At 26.6% G+C, this 25,404-nt stretch overlaps 1 protein-coding gene and 1 long non-coding RNA gene across 6 annotated transcripts in view; one reads left to right on the top strand and one right to left on the bottom strand.

Moving 5' to 3' along the window:
- LOC123261028 (CD151 antigen-like) overlaps nt 1–25,404 on the bottom strand; it is a 92,755-nt gene that overhangs the window by 20,850 nt on the left and 46,501 nt on the right. For 3 of the 5 annotated variants that reach the window (XM_044722498.1, XM_044722500.1, XM_044722499.1), the window contains one exon: nt 9,727–9,914. In XM_044722498.1, the coding sequence (XP_044578433.1) occupies nt 9,727–9,846 (120 nt within the window). In that variant the 5' untranslated portion in view covers nt 9,847–9,914. Of the gene's footprint in view, nt 1–9,726; nt 9,915–11,440; nt 11,482–11,921; nt 12,062–25,404 lie in introns of those variants that run through there. The other 2 variants (XM_044722501.1, XM_044722502.1) reach the window with 2 other exon arrangements.
- On the top strand, nt 1,980–24,297 carry LOC123261046. The gene is made up of 4 exons (XR_006508596.1): nt 1,980–2,316; nt 12,674–12,822; nt 22,250–22,421; nt 23,578–24,297. It is a non-coding gene; the product is annotated as an uncharacterized LOC123261046 (long non-coding RNA).

The following is a 25,404-nucleotide window of genomic DNA, read 5'->3' as shown; positions in this document are numbered from 1 at the left end:
TGCAGAGATATTGATGGTTAAAGAATTATACTCAAAATCTAAGTTTGGCCAAGCCCTTTCAAATGGCACCAACCGCGATAAAATCGGATGAGCCGTTCAAAAGTTATAAGCGGTTCACATACTTTCACACACACACACACACACACACACACACACACACACACACACACACACACGTACATACATACAGACACCGTGACAACCTCACGGGAGTAGTCAGGGAAGCTTCCTATGACCTTCAAACGTCGAGATCTGATGAAAACTCGATTTTTGCAAAACGGGGTAGAAACAATAACTTCCCGATTTTTGAAAATCTGAGATTTTCTTAGCGGGAAGTTAAAAAAGATTCCATGTTTTAGCATTGATAAGTAGTCTCATAAAAGTTTCGTGCTAGTTTGATTATTGTTTTTTAATTATTTTTTCAGGATTACAACTACTTTCATTTTAGGTCACAAAAAATTAAAAAATTGACGAGATCAAATTTTTTTTTTAAGAATCAGGTATTTTTTTCTTAAAACTCATCAAACATAGAATAATTAAAAAAATGCAATTTTTTTTAATGCTAATTTGTCAAGTAAACAAAAATTATTTTTTATCTTATAAAATCGAAGAATTGACCCTTAAAAAAATTTTTTTAGACTAAGAAAGCATTGGCAATTTTCTCTAAAACAGTAAAGTTATTATATTAATAAATTTTCAAGATATACGGAAGGGATTTAAAGATTTTCAGATGAAAGTGAATTATAGCTTTCGCATTCTGCACTCAAGGTATGTAATGTCAATAAGTTATGTCTTGCGACATATATAATAAAGAATTAGACAAACCAAGAACAATATTCCTAACAAAATTCTAAAGGCCATCCCATTTATTACGTAATTTTGCCGTATAAATAAACAATTTTAAAAGCAAAACGTATAAGACGGCGATTATTTTATTTTGTTACGTCTTTCAATATCTTTTAGGTTTATTAATTATTTTTCTAATTCACTATAGAAAAATAAAAAAAAAACTCCCATTATAACCACTTATCGAAGAGCTATAAATAATTTAAATCCCCAATGACTAAGCGTAAATTAAAAACAACCGCCCTCTTTAAGTCGATAGGATTTATTCAGAGCTTTCTAAAGTAATGTAAATTCCACAAACGCGATGATAATAGAAAACTTTATTTAAAATAAAACAAATAAATCTTTCTTTTATCATCTCTATAGAGTTTACTGCGTTTATATCAAAAGTCATATTTAATAATAAGGCCATTCGACATCCGAAATGGAAGTAGATTTCATTTTATTTCATTTCTATGGAAAAACGACTGCAAGAGTAAAATTTTTTAAAAATTATTCTAAGATGGATATTTTTTAATTTAGAAAAACATCTAAACATGTAAATTGAAGCTTAATTTCTCAGTTTTCAGATGTATTTTACAGAAATTGAATATCTCTTATTTTCAAAATTTTCAAAATTTTCAAATGCTGTAATTTCTAAACTAATTGACCGATTGAGCTCATATTTGAACTTGACCTTCGTAATCGTCTATAAAATAAGTATGTTGAGTTTCATTAGGATCCCTTAAGAATTGTTGACGCTATCATCGTCAGTAGTTAGATTTTTATGAAATCTACTAATAAAATAATAAAAATAATAATAACATAGAACGCAAAGACGAAGTGATTAATATTATATGTGTGTACATAATAGTTGTTAGACGAATTTGAATAGCTTCTTTATAGATGCATAAAGTTCTTCACAAAGTAAAGGATGTGATGCCTAAATCAAGTCAATGTATCTTTTCTCATTTTCTATTCCTGTTTCTAATATAGCTCCTTCTAACCACTTGAACAGAGAATTCTAAAGCACATGTAAGCACATATACGCTATATATATAAGAGTATACGAAAACGGATATGTATATATATATATATATATATATATATATGTCTGTAAACAGTGGTATGGCTGAGAGAGTCGTTATACCTAGTCATGGACAGATGGATAAATTATACTACATATCTACGTGAATATACATAAGTAAACAATGTATGTACTGTGGTATATCTACATGTACGCATCAGTTTATGCGCAATTCCAGTATACAATGTTACTTTGTACAAGGAACATACAAGGAAAGTATAAACTGTGATCTTGTGTCGTGTGTATAAGTCAAAAACATATCTACTTGTTTCACTAAAATCCATGGCAGTAGAAACTCAAACAATTGAGATTAAATTTCAAAGTTTGAGAAATTCGACTGCTAAACGGAGTATTATCTCATGTTCACGTTATATCAGCTGGTTAATCTTCATACTCAAATAAAGGTAGCTTAATTAATTCTAATAAATTATTAAATCATTGATTTTTAAACAAGCAAGATAAAGCACTCGATTTTTCAGTACATTCTAAAAAATCAGGAGTAAATTTGAAGTGAATTTTTACTCCCATTTAGTACCGGAAAGAAATTAAGAATTTACTCCTCTTGATTTTTTTCTTATAAGTAATATTTATAAAAACCTTCTTAGAATATATTCCACTCCGGAAGAATTTAATCAATTAAAAATCATACACTCAGCAAGTTTTTTAGGGAGTATGTGAAAATTTCATACAAATATGAATGTAAATTAAACTTTTATAACACAATATAATAAAATTAATATTAATCACATTAATATTAAAGGTATAAAGAATAATTTATAAATGGAAAGTGGAAATGTTAATATTTGTATACTCAGTGTATAAATATTAATTTTAATATTAATATGTGATTCGCATTGCTATTGTAGCTTCATTGTATGGATACATTTTTATTATTTAAACTTTTAGATTTAAAATGTTTTAACTTCATCACTTAATAAAATGCAAATATTTACTGATGTTTGAGTATTGACTCAGTCAGTAGTTGAAAATAAACAGTTCTATATCTTATTCTGCACATAAAGTTTGTAGTTTGTATTTATGTCGACCAATCTTAAATAAAAAATTATCTAATGGTTGTTTTGATTCAAAATTCAACGATGAAAACAATATTTTCAGCTTCTATTTATTTATAAATTATTTCAACATTAATCTGCATGAAATATTTTTGTAAACGGGAAATATACATGCGCATAATAGATATATAATATTTATTTTCGGAAAAAGAGCCCGTAACTCAAGCAAAGGTTAAAAAATTCTGACACGCTACAGTTTTTATAAACCTATCTTACAGCCCTGTAACGTTGTACTGTGTAAATTAGATTGAATATTCAACATATTCAGGGTAAAGTAGACAAAAAAAAAGCGAAATGACCTCTCAAGCGAATTTTAATCGCTTTTACTTTTGATAAATTTGATGATTTAAGATTGCTCTTTATTTGAATAGGTGCCATAAAAATGACAGACTTTTAAATTTTGCTTGATTTTAGCACACAGGTAATAACTTTGCTTTACTTTCATCTTTCAGCATTTTAAAAATATATTTATCATGTATAAGATACATTAATGGAACAATGAGCACAGTATTCCGAAGAAAAATTATTAGTGATATTGTACAAAACTTTTATAAGTCTATTAATTAATAATATTATATGAAATTTTTACTTTTCAGCTTTTTCTAATGAACTTTCAACAAATTTTTGCAAATTTATAGACACGATAACACGATCCATAACAAAAATACACAATTTTTAAGGGTAATATCATCGATTATATAGTTACTGTTCAAGTTTCAATAAAACTTTAGATAATGAAAGCAAATAACATATTGCATATTTTTGCATAATTGAAAGTACAGACTTAGATCAGGTGATAGTAATAATTAATAAAAATCTATAAAAAGTTATATTTCTTTTTCTCTAACGTAACGTTACATAGATAAATCTACTACACAATTATAAAAGACTTTGTATTTTATATTTGATTCTTGCAGTATCGACAGTACGACTTCAACTAAATATTTTCTAATTTTTTTTTGTTAGAATGGCGTTTAATAAGTTGAGAAAAAGAGTTTTTTCACTAAAAAATATTTTATAGTATAACAAAAATATACTCTGTGTATAGCATTAAAATTTTTCAAAAAATATGTTCATGTTAAAAGAATTAATCAATGAACTTAAATTTTTCCATTTTTAACTGTCTAATCTGTACAGAAATAAATTATATCTGAACTTTTATGTTTCTAAGATATATTAATTTTTCTTTATTATGAAATTTTTTAAAATAAATCCAACAGCGCATTTTTTTAAACATATGTGGAAATGATTTAATTTCAATGAGTTAGTTCGAAATTAAATGTGATTGCCAAGTTAACTTAATGCATGTTTGTATTCAAAAGTTTACATAATATGTATATTGAAATGGACAATTTATGAATTCCATGAGGCTAATACAAATTTTGAGAAATTTTAGTCAATATTTCTAAATTAGTCATAATTAGTATATATTTCAAAATATTTATAATTATTAAACTCGATAGTACTTTAAAGAAAGTTATTTTTTACAACTTTGAGAAAATGATTAAATTATTTTGATAAAAGTAAAATACGACCAACAAAAGTAAAATGCTATTTCATTTAAGGTAATCCAGTCTTTTAGATTCAAGAAAAAGTCGGCCAGATGAATTAAGGGATAAATTAAATAGGAAGAGGATTCAAGGAAGCCGGAATTTTGGGATTATCTTTTATCCAAATTGAAAAACATTCTTGATTTTAGCGGGTAGCCTATAATATTATCACTTATATATTACAGTAATCTAAATGGTTCTGTGATTACAGTTCTATTTTCAAGACGGCGGTGTAAAATTTATGTACAAGATTTGTGAATATATTCAATAAGAAATTGCATTCATTCAAAAACAAATAGCATATATGCTTTAACGAAGAAGTGTTAATGGATTAAATATGAATATTTACATTCGTAAGCATAAATTGTTTTGAAAAAGGCGATTACTTACGAATCTTCAAAATTAAATAAGCATATTATTCCAAGTTATGTTAGTTTTTAAGACAATTAGTTATTATGTTGAATTTCGAACAAAGGTGCTTGTATATATGAATTAAATCGATCTTTTAAATTAATATAATAAAAGAATTCAAATTAAGGTGAAGATGGAATGTTACACAAGTAAAATGTATGTTCTATCAAGCGGACAATTTACACATCAGTGGAGCATTCGAGCCAAGTTGTGGTTTCACGCCAGAGTGTCTCTGTATAATAGTGTAAAGAATTTTTTTTCATTAGCCTCCTGTTCGCAAACATATCACTGAAGAAGAGTAAAATGATAAAAAATATAAAACCCGATTGAAAAAATGTATACACCATGAAAGAATATATTTTTACTCTCGAATAAATGTTGTGCATGGAAAAAATAGCAACAAAAGTTTTGTATTTAATATATTATATCCTATAGACTCATTTCCTCACTATTGTACATCTGATACAAAATTTGTACCACTTTTTTTTTGTGTTTTAATAATTATACTTCTTTAATTTCCATTTCTTTATAAAATTATTGTATTTAAATTGTACGAAATTTGAATTTGCTTTACGGAATTTGATTTTTTTTTGAAAGTTTGATTTTTTTCACAATATGTAAACTATTTTTAAAAATTTGAATTTTTCTTAATTATCTATTCTGACAAAAAAATCATTTCTGAAATTTTTAATTCTTCGCACAATTTGAATTTTTGTATCAAATTTGGATTTTATTTATGAAATTCGATTTTTTTTAGAAGTAGTATTTTTTTTTTCAATGTTAGATTTTTTTTTGTTTTATTTATTAGTAATACCGTATATTATAAAATTTATTGCCAAACTATTCTTAAAAAATATTTTCATCAGAGTATAGGAACCATTACCATAATATTATAGAAATAGTTTCCATAATAGTATGGGAACTATTTCTAAAATATATCATAGGAATGGTTCCTATAATAGTTTGGGAATAGTTCCCATAATAGTATAGCAGCCATTCCTATAATTATATAAGAATCATTTCTATAATATTATGGATAGCATTTCCATTACTAGGGAACCGTTCCCAAACTTTTCTTTTCGTTTATACAGATAATTAGTATCCATGATTATTAGAAAATAATTTTAAAGAAGCTCAATCATATAACATTTAAATTTTTAACGAATGATATAAATTTGTATTGATATCGTAGATCATACAATATTACATTTTTAATAAAGTTAGCAACACAGATAGATATGATTTTTTTAAGTACATCTGTCCAACCTCAATGATGAAACAGTCCGATTTTTTAAGTAAAATATTATTATCAAAAAAAAAAAAATAAAGCAAAAAACAACTCTGGTGATTTAAATAATATTATCCGAAACAGTAACATTCCAATAAGCTTTTAATTAGAATGTAAGGTTAACGATACATTCAACCAATAATCCTCAATTATATTCATGCAGCAATATTGTAGCATTACAATTTTCATCGATCATATCACTCTCACTAATAATAATACTAACAATTATCGTTAATTCTAATGGAGTGAAATGACTAAAATGAGTTTATGGGATTCAATAAAACAAAGAAGTCAATATTGTATATTAATGAATCAAATAAAAAAGCTTATATAAAATAAAAATTTGTTAATGCATTCAACGACTTTAATTATCAATGTCAATTTAAATTCTTCAATTTTAAACAGACTAGTAAAATGGATTATTTTTTATTAATTGATGATAGCAACAAATTATTGGAATTGTGGTTAGGCATGAAATAAAATTTCATAATGAAGCTCTACAAATGAACCCGATTTTATCCATACTTGGGGAATAAAACTGTGAAAATAATTAAAATTTACGATAATAGCTATGGATATTAGAATGTGTACAGCAGTATGGTACAACATTTAATTTTCACCGGGAGTATTATGTTTTATGCATAACACATTTAAAATTTTCACAACCAGGTCGAAAGTATCTTTAATTTGAAATGTTTCTTTGGAATTCAAAATATTTGAAGTTTTATGCATATCTCAATACATTATTAAAGCCATATTAAAGCAAATTTTAAGGGAGTTGGGAAAGAACGGATAGGGGAAAGGGGGGACCTACTCAGTGGGAATTTTTCCGTAATTAAAAAAATAATCCGACAGCCCAGACTGGGGATCGAACCCAGATCTCTCGGTTACGCGCCAAGGGCTCTACCACTTAAGCTATCCGAGACAGGTACTGACTACTTTATTCAGTCACGTATATAAGACCCACCGAGCAAACAACGCCACCGTCCATCTTACGGTAAAGAGCCATATTATATATATTATAATTGATTTAATACAAAAAATGTATATTTTTATTATCATATTAACGACTTGTATTTTGTTATCTATATGTTGTTCTATATTCATAATCAAGTGTTGAAATACAGAAAATATTTGGAAGTTGGCTATTTCTGTTTCGAATTTCGTCACTCTCGATAATCTAAAATTATATTTACTCAAAAAATTCCTAACTATTATGTAAACATGAAATCAAATGGAGGATGGTAATTTAAATAACCAAAAAAAACTTTCAATAATTGACTTTCTTCAAAGAATAACCAAAAAACATTAAAAAAATCCAAAAGTGCAAAAAACAGAACTTAAAATAAATAAAAAGCTATAGCATACTTATTAAGAAATAATAATGTATCAAATAAGGATCAAATTTCTAATCAATCAATAAAAATTTCACAAATTTGTATATTTTTTCATAATCACCATAAAAAATTTTTAGACTTCACTTATAAAGTATTGACTCAGAAAGAAAAACAAAATTGAAAACAATAGCCTCAGTATAAAGCATTCATTTATTGTATTCAAATTAAATCCACTACTGATTATATTTAGCTAGATATATTTTTTGTTCAATTCTATAAACTATAAATACTAGAAAAATTGCAAAAATTATACTAACGTCATGATTTATGAGATTCGTTATCATGTTATAAGAACAAAGGCTCTAATAAATTAAAATTACTGTGATCTAGACTTTATAATTCATAAATAATGTTACTTTAAGCTTTGTAGGAATCAAAATGACAAGTTATACAAAGCTGGTTGAAGGCTGGCAAAAGTTTACTTAATAAGCAGCTTGTTCTCTTGACAACTGTTAGAAATTTTATGATTCGGTAAATATAGTATAACTCTAAAGTTGGTTTCCTTAATGTAAGAGTCACTACAGAGTTATAAAGATATAACACGCCTACAGGATTCTTTTAGAAAGTTCACCTCCGCATTTAAGGGATTACCGCTAAGAACCTATAGTAAGATCTTTCATGTAGCCCACTTTAGTTATTAGGCTAAGTCTTTATCAATATCAACCACGGAGAAGAGAATTTATTCACTATGATATTGAGTAGCCGTCAAACTACTCGTACTTGACGAAAATTTTTGTATATGGACGAAACTTGAAAGCAAACTGAATAATAACTAAATTAATAATATACAATGTATTTAATAAAATATTTGATACATCCTACTAATAAATAATTGTGAGTTTTTTTTTTACATTTTTTACGATTTTTTTTTTGTTTTATATAATTAATTAAAAATCATTAATTAAAATTTAATGAAAGTAAAACTAAAATTATTATGTTTATTTTAGTTGTAATGATTTTTTTAAAGGCTTATGCAAAAAGTTAACTTATAAAGATCACAGCCACAATGGGCTGGTGTCAAAATAAATTATATAGTCATTTAATTTATATTCTGAATTAACATTAAACTTATCTCAGTACTATATTCAAAGTTAATTTATGCGTAATACCATTAAATTGATGAGCTGTTAGTGTAATGATTGTAACAACTTCAGTAAATTATATTTGGGAAGCAATAACGGTATATACATATGTATATTAAAATAATAACAATAATGTGCTTTGTAATTCTAAGTGAGAACAGTCATGAAATAATAGCAAGAGATGAATATTAATGAGATACTAAAAGTAAATTTATTTATCATTATTTAAACGTGTTATTTTTGTTTTTAATAAACCGATCGCTATTATTACATCTATATATTTATATACCATGAAAATCTTTTCGTGATAGAGATAGTTATTAAATATTTAAGCTCTCTTACTGTAAGCTATAATAAAAATTTTATATGCATCAAAGAAAGACGCTTTTAAATTTAAGTATACACCTTGCAATAAAAATAAAAAACTGCTTATGTATTTACTTTTAAATATAAGCGAAGTATTTTATTAGACTATAAGCTTTTTGATATAATAATTTTGTTCTTTTTACGTGACAGTTTTATTAAATAATTTACTTCCAAGCGCTACATATATATCGGTAGAAAAAATGAAGAGTTTATTAGTTTTTAGCAAAATTTTATAATAATTCCATTTCCAAAAATAAGCTTTTAATTTTAAACTTTTAAAGCGCATAAAACGTTCTTAGTAAGGGAAAAAATTTTCTAAAATACTAAGCTAATTTCATCCGTCTCTTCGAATACCTAACATGTAGATACCCTAGTGATAGTTACCGTGATATTCAAATTTACGTACTGTTAATAATTTGATTAAAATGTATGAATATAGATAATGAACAATAATTTATCCACTGTTATGAAGGGTGATGTATAATGTTATCGTAACATAACGTAATATAAAATTGATAAACGTAGGATCAGCTACTCACAGCTTAACGTTTAGCTATTAAATATTATCGATTACATGTTGTAAGGATTAACATCAATAACAAATTTTATGTGTAAGTAAAGGATTTAAATTAAAATTAAATACTCACAAATAGAACGACATTATATATGTGGAGAACATATTTTAAAAAATTGACGGAGCAACAGCCATCGTCGCGAGTTCGAATTCTGGTTGAACTACCAGGTAATCTTTCCGAGCCTTTAGCCATTTCCAAACCAATTTTTTTCTTATATAGATTATTGTTCTTAACTCTCCAGTGTCACCTTCTCATAGCATCTGCAATCAAAAAATAGATACATTAAATTAAAGATTGTAAAATGATAACTTTTAATTTTTATTATTTGAACTTCAATTTTTAAATAGAATCGAATCCGTAGCTTTGAAAAATTTCTAAAAAATTAATTAAATTTCTGCTAGTAATAAGCAATACTCTGTTAAAATGCTTCTCAGACTTATAAGTGTTTTTTATTTTTTTTTTTTCCCATAAGGATGATTAACATGAATTTTCATATCTTGTGATTAAGGAGTGGTCTCTTTTTAGACGGTCCATCTAAATTTATCAAACGCCTCTTTGAAAGTTGGCGTGCGACCAAAGCTATGCACGTAATACATCCTGAGCAATACATTTGGTGACACCCAGTGACATATAGAACCACGAAGTACATTTGTCATCATGATAGACGTATGCTCTATATACTTTATACGTATTAAATCACTTTAGGGCTAAATAGTGTGAAATATGTCAATAGTAATGGAATTTCCCAATATATTGAGTAGATTTACGCATTTCTACGTCAGGACTCATCACTAACGACATTTAAACTTCAGCATAATATACCTCTTAATACGTTGATTCTTTTAGTTTCTTTTCATGATCATTGAAAGTAAATGGAACTAGAAATTTGAATAGCGCGCTACGCGCGTGCCTAAATTTTAACCAATAATGAATCGTGGCCCGTTTTTGCGAGTTTCGACCTTTGACTAACTTCAAGACTTTCATCTATTTTATAATATAGGACTAGAATTCAAATTTGCGCGCGCAAGCGCGCGCCTTGACTATAGACTTTGCATATATTTTCATGCATATGATATATTCGACCAATCACATCACGAATAGTTTGGTTTCACATACATTTCATCTCAATTTTATTATGGGATATAACATCATGAAAACTGTTATAATTAGAGAAATATTTGCTTTTATTTTGATAAGCACAATGGATTAAAAAATTGAGTGAGTAAAACAATTAGTTAAAAATTCACCAAGTATCAAATATAAATCCTTTTTTATACGATTATATGAATATCAAAAAGAAACAATAAAATGAGTTATCATTGAATTTTTTTTTTTTTGAATCTCTTCTCACCACATTCAAGAACAATTATACTTGTCAAAAATGGAGTAATAAAAAATACAAATAAGAACTGTTAGATATTAATTTTATGATTTTTTGATTTTCTTCAAAATGTTCTGCCAAGCTTCCGCTAAATGTTCCGGTCAGTCTCACGAGGGGAAGGTTTTCCGTTTCGATGCGGAATCCTTGCGGGATTTATGCAGGCCAAAGTTTTTTACACGGGATATTACATAATTTTATTCAAATAGTCAATTTATTAATATTTAAATAAAATTATGTAATATCCCGTATAAAAAAAAAATTTAACGCTTAAAAATTATAAATTAATTAAAAAAAGTCAAAAACCGAGTTATTAAAAAATTGCAGTCAAAGAAAAATAGCTCAAAAAAATGCATCATTGAAACTTTAATCAAAAACTTCCAAAATATAATTTGTGATAATATTTACCCTTTAAAATTTTAATTTTTATAAGTCTACTTTATTATAAAATTTAATTTCCAATATGACTCAAATACACTCTTTTTTTTTTTTAATTGTAATTGAATGATACATTAAAACTTATTCTATTAAAATAATTGCCGTTAAATTAAATTTAATAGTTGATTATGAAAAAAAAAATTTTGAATTTTTAAATCATCTAAATATTTGTTTTATAAAACTTTTTGTATCTATCGACGTTGAATAAAATTTCACTTTTCTCCGAATTTTTTCAAGCAATCTTCATTAATTATATTCAACACACTTTTTCAGCTTGTAAATATTTTCTTTCTTTTCTTAGAACGAAAATAATATTTCATTATTCACTATCGTTTTGTCAGAAATATTTAATAAAAACTAAACTTGATAACTGTAATACAAAAATTTTAATTTTGCGATAGTTATGTTTGTGACAGAATACAAAAAATGAACTAATTTAAAACACAGTAACCATTTTTAATGATGAATATTTAATTCATTTAACTCGAATCAACTAGCATAAGATTCCACTATGATAAAAAACGAATGTGCAGAAATTTAATAGGTGGTGAATTCGTTCGAAGCAAACGATTCACCGGTTCGAACACGACTGATTACCGTGGACCTCAATCCGTTAATGCGATCTATGAACACTAATTCAGTTCATCTCCATGTCTGTCAATCAGGTTTGAGTTTGAGTGTAAAGTATGACAGTGATTCACTTCTATGGATTATTCAGTTAATTCCCTGGTTTTTAATCTATTTTTTATTTAGTTACACCGTGATGTATGAAACTTTTATTATTTATAATGATTTAAAAACATAGAAAATTTTAAAAATTTATTCAAATTAAATAATATTTATTTATTGATTGTAAAATTAATAGGCATTTTTTAATTCAAAAGCAAATAAAAAAATTAATAATTGACATTCAATTTTGTAGTCAAAGTTTGATCTGATAAAAATGAGAGTTTCAAAAAATTTTTCTTCAGCTCATTATATTCTTTTGCAACATTGTGAAAGTATTTACGCTAATAAATAATCTAATTATACATTATACATGAAATGTACGTGGTATGAAATGACAAAACTCACTTAAGAATCTTGTTTGTATATATTAATATAATATTATCAAAGGCGCTTTTGTTTCTGAGCTCTGAATAAATTAAAATATTTGTACAAATGCTGAAAACATATTAAAATTATTTTACTTTTTTTTTCAAGATACCGTGAAATATATCGCATTTCTGAAACTGCAAGGGCGTTTTGCAGTAGGAAGAAGGAAGACAGGGCAAAGGCCAAGTGCCAAAACGACATGAGAGAAATACCTTCCTTTGAAATCTAACTCAACATTGTTCAGTTTACGAAGATCGGTGAGGAAAATTTAGACTCTTAAAATTAAAAGGGTGTACTTAAAGATATATACACCTTTAACTTTATAAAAATATATCTAAAAATTTGAAATTTATTGAATAAGACAGAAATATTAGGTTTAAATAATTTTCATTTCGGAATAATCAGCGAAAATACTTCGCAAAACTTTAGAATTGCCGATTTTTTTTTTTTATAAGCACAGACATTGATAAACATTCTTTGTTAATATCAATATATATCGATGCTTTTTCGTTCACGATGATCTGTCTCCACGAAAATCTTAACAATGTTATCAACATTGAAGTTCTGTGTCCTTTGAAGTTCGCAGAAAGTTTTGAGATAAATTATCTGGTACGTCTGTGCTGATGTCAATAGTTTCAAAGAACGTCAATATCGTAATCATGTATATATATAAAATATAAAATATATTAAATTTTAAGTTACAATCGTATGAAAAAAAAATTTTATTTGAACAACTTGACTATCTAGCGAAATCGTTAAAGTATTAATGAGATCAATTTTTTTTTTTCAATCTTTCAAATGAGTTACTGATGTTAGTATTTACATAGACTTTCTATTATATATTATCTTTTTATATATCCACAATTATAGAAAATAAAGAAAATATATTAAATTGTAGTAAAAAATTGAGATCCAGTTAGATTTATCTCGAGCATTATCGGATAGAAACTGCATAGACAAAGAAATGTGTCCTTGCGTAACACATACCGGACTTCCTACGTAGATTGTATAATCCAGCTATCTGATAATATGCACTCAATTGACTGCATAATATATTTAACATTCTTAACTAACATTTATTTTAATTAACCACAAAGTTGAATGTTTTTCTATCACGTTATAAATGAGCAATTTTCTCCTTATAAAGTCATAAGTTTAATATTTAAAATAATCTTTCTTATCGAATTTCATGTTTCTCATACCACATCACATTAGTTTTATCTAACACAATGAGGACCCCCTACTGACGCGTCAATTTGTGGCACCGTAAGTTCCCAGCTCAAGTATATCCTCATTTGTTCAATGCCCAACGTTTACGATCAATTTACTGATGAAGCCAATCATCCAATCGTATTAACCTTGCGGGTCACTTTTGCAAATGCCCTCGCTCGTTATTGGCTGGTTCCTGCGTTCACCAGAAACATTTATGTCCTAATGAAAAATGACTATAAATTATTGAATGCTAAAATCTATAAATTATCATAATTTGTAAGCATTGTGACAGTGTTATAAATATTATTCAAATAAATAATACCTAAATATTCGGATGATTTATTTTTTTACTGTCGGTTAAGCCACGACACATGCAATGAAGGTATTTATTGTTGCGCATATTATTAATGTAGTAAAAAAATATTTTTAAAAAATGTTCTTACAGACCAACCGTTCACTGTCGGCAATCTCAAAGAAATGATATAATCGAAAAGATATATTTAAGTTGCAAACATACTCATAATCTGATATTCTTCTAAAAATAGTCATACGTGACTGTCAACACTTTTGAAACATGTACTATTCTTTAGAGTACTTTTATTTTATGTTAAAATATTTGCAAATAAAAATTGCTGCAGTTTTAAGTCAAAAAAATATTTTTTTTTTGTTTACTTTGAAGATTAAATTTAATCACATACAAAATCTATTATACTAATTTGAGATGAAGAAATTTTTGTACAATTATTTACAGGTATCTATGCTCCGATAAAATGCACTCGATCCTATTTTTGTACAAATCATTACTTGAAGTTAAAAAAATATTATGTAAAAAATTGTTTACTCATACAGCAGTTAATACAAAAAATATCTCTTACAATGCAAATTATCTATTGTAAAAAATGTAATTAGTCATTAGAATACAAATAGTCAGTTATTCATTGTAAAGCGTGTCTGCGGTTTACGAAGGTGGCTGGTTCGCCTATAAATTTTTTTCCGCCCATACACTGTTTGTTTCCAGATTTGTGCACGTGGGCGAAGTAGCAGAGAATAAAGTATATACAGCGTTGATGATCCAACAGCTTTGTACAGAATGAAAAATGTTCGTGCTCACCTTCTATAGTCACATTAATATCATCAAAAATGAGATACTTGAACATAAAATTACTTCTGATGCTCTCATTATAAAATAACTGTGATGTCTTCAAATAAGTCGAGCCAAATTCACTTACTTGTGTTTTATCTTTAATCTGTGTTTGAAACTAGTAGAAGCCTGATTTTTTTGCTTTTTTGTGAAACAAATAAATTATTATAAAAATATCACAAATGGTTTCGATAATTTCCTCCGTATATTTTTTACATCCTCGAGTTCTTTTTTTTAATAATGTCTGTTAAAACGAAAAATGACCGGTCAAATTTTTACTATTTTCTGTATCTTATTAATAAATCACAATTATCATGACATAAAACTGTCATAGTAACAGATGTACGGTGATTTTATTATTTTTTAGTAAGTAAATTAGATATGATACTGAAGTCAGCAGATATTTGGCAATTTTTTTTATTTTTATTACAAATCAATTATGAAAAAAAAAATTTTTTTTAATTACATTTGCAATTCTTTTAAATTTTGAAATATGGAATTTTTTTTATTAAAATTTCTTCAAAATTAAACTAGTTGTCATAAATACCATAAAATCGACAGATGTCTGTTATCATCATACTTCAGTATGATAATTAAATACCAAAATTTTGCATTATGATACTGAAATTTAGAGACATCTGATCATTTTTAGAATTTTTAACAAATAAATAAGAGCAAGAAAAGTTTATTAAAAGAATTTCATGTGTAGAAGCTATAAAAAATTATAAATGCGATTTTTTAAAAATAATTTTCTATACCTGATTTATTTTTCAAGAAAAATAAAAGAATTGTCGTGTCTGCTAATTTAAGTATCGCTTAACATTTTTTAACAATACATTTTTTTCCAACAAAATAGTTTTCCAGAACTAAACAACTGATGCCGAACGTTCACTCTCACAAAACACAAAGCTGCAATGTGTCCGCATAATTTTAGATCTCTCAATGATCGATAGATAGATATCTTCAAGTTGCTGAATAATCGATACTGACAATGAATTACGATTGTTAAAGTTCTAGCTTAAACTTCACCTTAAACTTGTCATTCAGAGAATATTTAATACTCTGGAAAATTCGGGTTAATTTTTAAATCCGACCAGAGATTTAAATATGATTGAATGCATCGACATAATATTAGTACTGAGAGGTAATGACAATAATATTTTGATCAAATCTTGGATTTAAGGGGGTATTCTGGTCTAGAAATTTGAAAAATTCGAATTTTTTTTTTTGCATATTTCCAAAATTTAGACCCTTAAAAATATGTCCTTAAGTGGATTTTTCAAAATTCGGATTATTTTCAAAGATACAGTGGATTTTGTGACGCAGCTGCTTCTGCTTCTGTGAGCTTCTGCTTCTTCAAAAGAAGGCAGAACAGCTCGATTAGCAGAAAGAACTTCGCAAAACATCGAGTAGGAAGTAGACGAAAGCCTAATTTATAGATCTGGGATTCGCGATTAATCCAAAGTGAATATTAAATATTATTTACTGAAATTGTTTCTCAAACTTTAAACGCGATTTTCTCGAAACTACTTTTTTTGAAGTGGTTGACATGATATCTCAAGTTCTACCTCATCGATTCCTTTGAAATTTGGTAGGAATCTGCTTTATATATCTCTCTATCGCGTCTGTCTTAGATTTAAAAAAATTTCAATTTGGAGTATTTTTAAAAAATTCGAAAAGGTCAAAAAGGGGTTTAAAAAAAAATTGATTTTTTATGTCGACGCCATTTTTTTTTTTTTTTTTTTTTTTGGCTAAAGTCAACGCGATAGCGACATCTTTACAGATTGAGAATTTTTCAATTTTTTTTGTTTCATATCACTACAAGGGCTGGAATCATGTCAACCAGAGTACACCGTTTTTTTTTGTAGCCCCCACTTCACCGGCCTGTAATTTGTCAAATTTATCATTTTTTTTTTTTTTCAATTTTTTTTTATATTCTTGAAATGTCAATAAACATCATATAAAAAAACGGATGTAAAAATGTTTTTCATTTTTTTTTTATGTTAGTTTGAAAAATGCCTAAAATTTAGGCTTCTAGACCAGAATACCCCCTTAATAACTAAAAATAGCTGGCCCTTGCATCAATCAGTGCGACATCAACTGATCAGTTATGAATAGCTTCGTGTTGTAATTTAACCAATTTTAATTTTTAAAATGACCAATCAGGTCCATTTAATTTATTCTTCGACTAGCGCTCGACTGCGTTCCATAGTTCTAGATGATTTCTTTTCAAGTTACATAAAAATGATGATTGGTGAGCACTAAATTTAATATTTTAATCACATTTTTATTTATATTAACACTTTTCTGTTTAGTGGTGTGTAACCAAGTAAAATATTTCTTCTATATTCAATAATTACTTTGTCATTTTTTATTTCTTTCTAATATTACGATCATTTCATTTAAAAAATTGTCTACATTTTTAACTCAATGAAACTTAGATTACTGTTTTAACTGATCTATATACTGATTATTCTTATTTTATCATTCGTGTAATATCTGAAGAAAATATAATATAATATAATTCCATCAGTTCTTTATATTTTAATTAAAAATTTATTTATATTCTTAACGAAATTTAGATAATTAAATTCTCAAGACAGGTTTTTTTTTGTTTTTTCTTTATTTTTATTTATAGAAATTTTCTCGCGCATCTATACAAGAATTAGTACTTGAAGATTGAAAGCATTTTAATCACTGGAAGTAATCTTTTAATATACTTTAGATATTTACCTTTTTTTATCTTTTGTTTCTAAATTAATTAGTAATGTTCATAATATTATCTCACAAATTAATAAATAATTTTTAGCTTTCAGTTTGTAGCTTATTTATTATCATGCATTATCATCGTTAACATCTCTTTTTTAAGAAGGTAATTGTTCTGATGCTTAAAATTAATTGTCATAATTTTCTTCAATATTATTTATTTTAACCAATTTTTTTACAGGAATTTTTAATGTATCCGAGAATGGAAATAATAAAAGCCTAGCACTTTGCCAAATCCTAATAAAACATATTTTTTATGACGTTAAAGGACTTTAAAAAACACGAGAACTTCAGATCAAGATTGAAAATGAAAAATTCGTTCTAGATCTCAAAGAAGCTTAGCTGACAGTTAATCAGATAAATTTGATCTACGTCAAATAATAAATTCTTAAATACAATAATACATTACAAGAGTGAAGTTTATTTTGAAAATTTTTAGATTTCTGAAGATATTTTTGACTTATATCGGATTTTATAGCGTTTGCAAAATATTATTCCAATTAATTAAATCAACAGAGTTTCTTAAACTAAAAAATAGACAATAAGTAAAAATGCTGTTAAAGGTTGAATTAAATTTCGCCAAGTCTGTGAATTATAACGTCAGTAAATGCCGTCAAGGAGTTACAAAACCGTTTCAATGGAAATAATAAGTTTATTGAGCAGAAAGTCATAAAATTTAATGAAAAAAGAAATGACACGATCACATGTGAGTGTCTAGCAGACATAAAGATTTTAATTGAGAAAAATAATTTCTGCTATCTATTTTCGGAAAGATATAATTTCCGTAGACTATAAAGACAATGAATAAAAATAAATACATGTATAGGAGCCACTCGAGCTTGCTGTTGTACTGGACATCAAATAGTATGTACTCTCATTCTTTTTTCCATTGGTCTTAGATCTTTATTTTTCTCCTCCTCTACCTTTGGGTCTCTTCTCTTTTATTTCTCGTGACTCTTCAGACCATTACGCTATATACTATATACTGATGATATACACCACCCACGCTATCCGCTATGTTCGCCTACTACCATATCGAGCAAGAGGAGTTAACAGTAAGAGTACCCGTGAAATTGGATAATGCCTTTCTCTTGCTTCGTAAACTATCTTCTTTTCGATCCGCGCTGCCTGATACATAACTTTAAATTTATAGTGGTAAATTTATGCAAAAATTATATTGATAAGCGATACACATTATATCCATAATGTAGATTTATGAAACAAAACACAACTGGATTACATTTAACTGCCTGACTGAATCAACCGTAAAGATATATTTGAATAAATATAAGCACTTGATGCAATGAATGTTCTTCTTTATTTTTAATTCTGCTTCAAGTTGAATCATACGTTTATTTTATATCAAAATATTAACATCTGTTTTACTATCTTTGTACACATTTTTTTATTTAACTGATACTTTTCTCTGTATGTATGCATTATGTTAAATTTAGTTTTTATCATTTTGATAGAGACTAACTATAAATTTAATTGAAACGTGAATTTATCTAATGAGTCAATAGCAAATGTTTGCATTGTAGAACTTCTCCTATTTAAAGATATTTTAATTAGGAAAATTATTTGAATACCAATTTAACTTTACTTGCATCAGATTATAAAATGATTATAAATTCTGAAATGTTATTATTTTAAAGTTTTACTGTTGTATAAAAACATAATTTTTTTTTATCTAAATTCCTTTTCTAAAATGATTTAGAAAAAATTAATTAGAAAAATATGTTTTTTTAAATAATTAAATATAATTATATGTTGATTATAGAGGATTATATATAATTTTATCAGTCAAAGACATAAATATGGATGTATTGAATAGCGCGATGTTTAATTTTTATTGATTAAACTTATGAATATTTATATTTTTAAGTATATAATTTTTTTTTCTAAAAACTTTTTTAAGAATATATTTTTGGTGGTTTATGAGAATATTTAAAATTAAAATAACTCTTCCTTATTAGAAAAATCTTAAAAAGAAACTATGTATTTTAATTATGAGGAAACTTTATTTTTTAGTTCTAAATTGTCGGTAAATTTAACTTTTAAAAATCGAAATGACAACAATGATTTCTTAATTAATTGAATTTACAGCATGTAAATAAAAATTTGAAATAGTCAATAAAAAATTTGTATTTAATGGAAATCATGACAATACATACATATATATATTTTAAATAATACACTGATGTTAATTTATAATAAACAAAAAACTCATAAAAAAATGAATATGATATATTTTTAAAATGGATAGACTTTATGATAGTCAAAAATAATTTAGTAGTTATAATTAAAAAAGAGTATCCGATCGTAAATCTGTTTTGAACATAACTATAACGAATGAAGTTGGGATTAAAAAATAAAACTAAGTGTGATTTGTGATATACACATATATACATCTACATAGTGCAAAACAAGGGACAGAATAGTATTCGTAACGGTTTCATTTACACTCGCACTCCGTTTGCTGTCTGATCGCCTATAGTAAAAAGTGGAACAACAGTTCCCAGAGGGGAAATGAAGTTAACACCGACCAATTTGTCGTAACTCATCCTGCCCTACGTCGCTAATTTATGAGTTACACCCTCTAGAAAGCAGAACAAATCAAATACCAGCTATAATCTAAATATTTTTTGCCAATTTATAATTAAAGTGGATGTTAAACGTCAGATGGATAAAATATTGATTGATCCTGCTTGTGAGTTTGAAAATATTGAACGAAGAAGTTATTATAAATTGGTTGAATGGTTTGCATCTATTTGTAGTACAGAGAGGAGAATAAATATCCATTTACTTTGACACCGTAATGCTGAAAATTGTTTATTAATTAAATTCTCATTTGTTAAATTTTAAAATTTTATAGAAAAAAAATTTTTTCAAACCTTTTTTTGATTTTTTTGTATGAAACAAGTAATAAAATTAAAACTCTCTTCTTTTGTAATAGAGAGTATTACGTTTACGAGAAAATACAAAATAAATAACTATTTTTTTCAGTCAGCTGGCTCATGTAGCGTTGCCAAACCTTTTATCACGTTTATGTCATCGCCATTACTTGTCAGTTTGAAAAAAAATTGTTTAAATTTCTTTTTTTTTTATTTTTAATACTAACAAAAATTCTGACAATAAACCATTTCTCATATATTACCATTATAATTTTATATTATATATGATTGAATATAACTATGAAGTTGACCTTTGTTAACAAGTTATTGAACTAATAAAATAACATTATATAGTGGATTTGACAGGCTTCTTGTTATGGATGTGTAATTAAAATTAATATGTAAAAGCCAAACAATATAGTCTATATGATAATTTAATAATAGCTTAACTTAACTTTATTGATGATCATTATTCTGTTTAGAACTATAAAGTTATTTGACATCTTCTATACAGGGATGTAGAAACTTTATGACTTCACTAAGAACTATAACAGTGATAAATGTAAAGCAACAAAATTTTAATTTAATTGTTGAATTTTACTTCTTTATGGGTTCATTAGTCTGAAAATTTAGTTACCTAGCCTTCAAATTCAGTGACCTACAATTCTTTCACAGAATTAATAAAGAAAAAATTTGACTGAATCAATGGATTTTTTCGCAAGTTACATTGTCTTCAGGGTTTCATACATGACGGACAGGAAAATTTTTTAAATTATTTTGATGTTTTTTTTCGTTTCTATTGCACTTAATAAATTTTTGAAAAGTATGGAATTAATCTCCATTAAATTATTTTGACAATAGTATGCAAAATATCTTGATTCCGTGAACTAATACGGCTATAATAATAAAAATAGTTGCCGAAATGAGGTGAAACAAATTTTTCGATCGTAAAGCACTCTCTGATGCTTTGCATCATGAGTTGTGCAATATTAATACTACCTATGTTTAATAAAAACACAATCACTAAATTTTGAAAAGTTTTTGTAACTTATCACAGGTAAATAATGCCTAGAATCATTAAAATGATCATTTTCCTTCGAGAAAAACTTTCAAAAAGTAACTATATAAGAAAAAAATTGTTTAGTAAATTTGATTTTAAAAAATTTTTATTGAGAAATGTTTCAATAAGAAACAAACTCATCAAAACTTCATTTTTCAAGAAAGTTATTTTGTGGCAATGTAATTTTCCGGAGCCAAGATACAAGTTTATCAGAGAAAGAAAGTAAATTATGAAACAAAAAAATGTCTCAGAACTAAGAATTTCATTCTTCTTTCTTCGTTCTTGAAAAGTTAGTTTAAAATTTCAAGTGTATGGACGCGATTAAAATATCTTTATATTCCAAATATGAGAATAAAAATATATTTTTTCTTCCAACTATTCGTGGGTGGCTTTACTAAAGATTTGTGTCTCATATAAAGTGAGATCTACTCGGCCGATTGACTTAAAACTTTCACTAAATCTAAGTCGTGATGTACCCTTTTGATCCTCATAGGAACCATCCAATTGGGTTTATTCATTTTAGAGATATGTAACATTTACATACACCTACACACCTGAATACCTGAATCCAATAACTTTCTAATTTTTTAAATGTTTAATTTTTGTTTCAGAATATTAAAACTTAATTTTCTCCTTTATTGTGGACCAGGCTTTTGAGCCATGACCTCATCAAGGGTTACAGGTTTGCATTTAGGAAACACGTAGAATTCCAGTCTTTGCACGTATAACCCATCTCAGATTCGACCGAAACTTATTGCATCAATGGTTGCTGCCAATCTTGAGGTAAAAGCTCTGAAAATCGTAATGCAAGTCTAATTTACATTTACGACTCTGGCCTGTTTTTAAACGTGAAATTCAATAATTATTCAGTGATGTCACATTATCTCTACGAGAAAAATTTTTATCCCATACTTTTTTATCCCTCAATTTATTCATTTTAATTAATTAATTAAAATTTTGAATTTAGTTAATTTTTTAACACATTTTTTTATAAAAATAAGGACTGATAGAAGTTTGGAAGTTATAAATTTAAAAAAAATTTTTTAAGACTGCAGTATAAGTTTTAAAAATTACAACTCCTAATTCATTTAGAGTTTTTTAATAATTGTTTTTGCTATTCAATAATTATTATTACTTAATAACAGATTTACAAAAAAAAATTTTTTTTTCACTTTTTTTTTTTTTTTAATTTTGAACCAAAATTTTAAATTCTTTTTTCAAAAGTGTTTGTTATTATGGACTGCAAAACTATTTTTTGAGCTATTTCTTAAGTAAGATACTGAAATTAATAGCTATCTGAGAATTTTTATAATTTGATCATTTTATGAGCAAACAAATCGCTGCAAAAAAAATTTTTTTTTTAATTTTATACTTGGAAATTGAAAAAAACTACGCATGTAAGTTTTTAACAATATTACCTTGGTACTATAATTTATTTGTTGAATACAAACAAAAAATTTTAGATGTAAATTCTTTCATAATTCACGTTTGTTTAAATGTTCTTAACTATTTCGTAAAAATGTTATTAAAGTATGTAGCAAACAATACGGTTAACATCATACTACTCTATGATGTTAACCGTGACAAGTACTTAGCTTACTCGATTTTTTATGAAATCTTCTCATACGACAGATGTGTGTTAAAAATAAGACTCATAAAAATTAACTTGTAAGGGATTGCGGGTCCGTAAAAAATAACTTTACTTTTATTTTTGTTTTAAATTTTATCTTTGTATATTAATTAATTATATATTTAACGTCTACATTATATCCTTGAAGAAAAAAAGTAAGTTAAAAGAAAATAAAAAAATAATTGCAAGTTTTTGCACAATTAAATTGTTTGAAAACAAGGCGATGTTGTTTAAGGTTGTTTTTTCGACGGTTTTTCCGCTTGGTTAAAAAGAATAAAAAAGTAATAGAATGTGCCTTTTTGGTTTCAGTATACTCATGATATTCTGTTATCTGAAATAGGAAATAAGGGTGAGTAGAGAGTATAAAGACGAGGATAAAAAATGAAATAAACGATGATAAAAAGGAGAGAAAAAGAGGAATGAAAAGTGGTAAAAAAGGGTGGCATGTCACAATCATCCAGAGCTATTGACCAAGTCCAAACTATCAGCCTCTACAAAGCAGTACATGCAACTTGGTACGTGCCATTATTGCTTTCAACTTTTTTCCCTTGACGAATAAAACTCGGCACTTGAGAGTTATATAAAACGCCTCAACAGTTCACCACACGGGGCAGGAAATTACGATGAGACTTCATGGACAGCTCTGCTGTCATCGAGTATCCCTTGACAAAATAATACCGCTTTTTTTCACGGCTACGTACATTTTAATATCTTCAGCAAGGGACAATTGAAACAAAATGCTCCGAGGGAAGAAAATCGTAGGAACGGTTCTGACGCATACATGGGAATAAATTTTTTATTATTATTAAAAGCTATCCCTATGGTACGGAAATAAATATTCTTACGTATTATTCTGCGGGAATCATCCTTAAAATATTATTATAACAATCATTTTCAAATTATTACTGTTAAAATGTTGCAATCGGAAAAATCGGTATTATCCTATAAAACCTGCACGGAAAAAAGAAAAAGGGAAAAATTAAATTATATAATGTAAAGTGGCGCTCCGAATAGAAAACTGGAAAAATGACAGTTTCAGATTGTAATTTTTACAGATTTTGTAAAAATTACGTTGTAGAATGTAATATTTAACAAATAGTACCTATGCCAAATTTCAAATGAATCGGTCTAATAGTTTCAGAGATCTGGTGATGAATCAATGGTATTTTTGGAACTTGACTAATTATGACATACGATAGCAAAATCAGGTGAAAATTCCACCATTAGTATACAATAGTTAGGTTCTTAACAAAATCTACCTAAAAAACGCAAAGTGAAAAACATGTGCTCAAACAAAAAAATAAAGAGTACATAATTTCTTGCATTGTACAAAATTTTTATCATGTAAATAATTTTACATTTTGTTTTTCATTTGAAAATTTTTAATTAATGTTATTGAAAAAATTAATGAAATTTTTATTTGGAAATTTACGATTTTTTAAAACATAATCTAAACTTGTCATAGAATAAAAAGTCGATAGGTTAAATGTCGTATAGATCAATGTTCTCGAATCAATCGTTTCCGAAACAACGATCGTATAACACCCAAAACTCATTGACATATCAAGCTTTCATCAGTTTTCAGTTCTATATGAACAAAATAGAAATTAAATGCACTCCTTATGTTATTTCAACTGATAACTTTATTAAGACTTTATGAAATGTAAATATTTGTATCCATTTAAAAATAAATTAATATATTGATGCACTCTTTAATGAATTATGTATTAATAAATTTTCTTTTTTGTTAAGAAATAAATAAATTAAAAAATAACAAAAATTTACATCTACCTAACCGAGTTAAAATTAAATATTTATTTTTCATGAAAAAAAAAATAAATTTTAAGCGACCGCCGAACGATATCCGCACTATCGCCGTTGGGCGGAAAATTTTGCCGTACGCTGAAAACGTATTCACTTAGCACCGCTGCACCACGGCCAAATGTTCGTTCAAGTGGAAATAAAAGTAATCGAAAATGTGACAATACTATAAATTTAGGTAGAAACAATGGATTTATTAGTTGTTAATTGCAATTTTATAGTTGCATGAATTTATTACGTACTGAAATGTAGGGAATAGTTCAATAAGCCTAAATGTATCTAAAAAAATTATAAGTTATTGTAAGTGAAATTTTG

The sequence above is a fragment of the Cotesia glomerata genome, linkage group LG3 (genome assembly GCF_020080835.1).
Source record: "Cotesia glomerata isolate CgM1 linkage group LG3, MPM_Cglom_v2.3, whole genome shotgun sequence".
Taxonomy (NCBI): Eukaryota; Metazoa; Arthropoda; class Insecta; order Hymenoptera; family Braconidae; genus Cotesia; species Cotesia glomerata.
The sequence above is the reverse complement of the archived record's forward strand: the minus strand, read 5'-3'. Positions and strand labels throughout refer to the sequence as shown.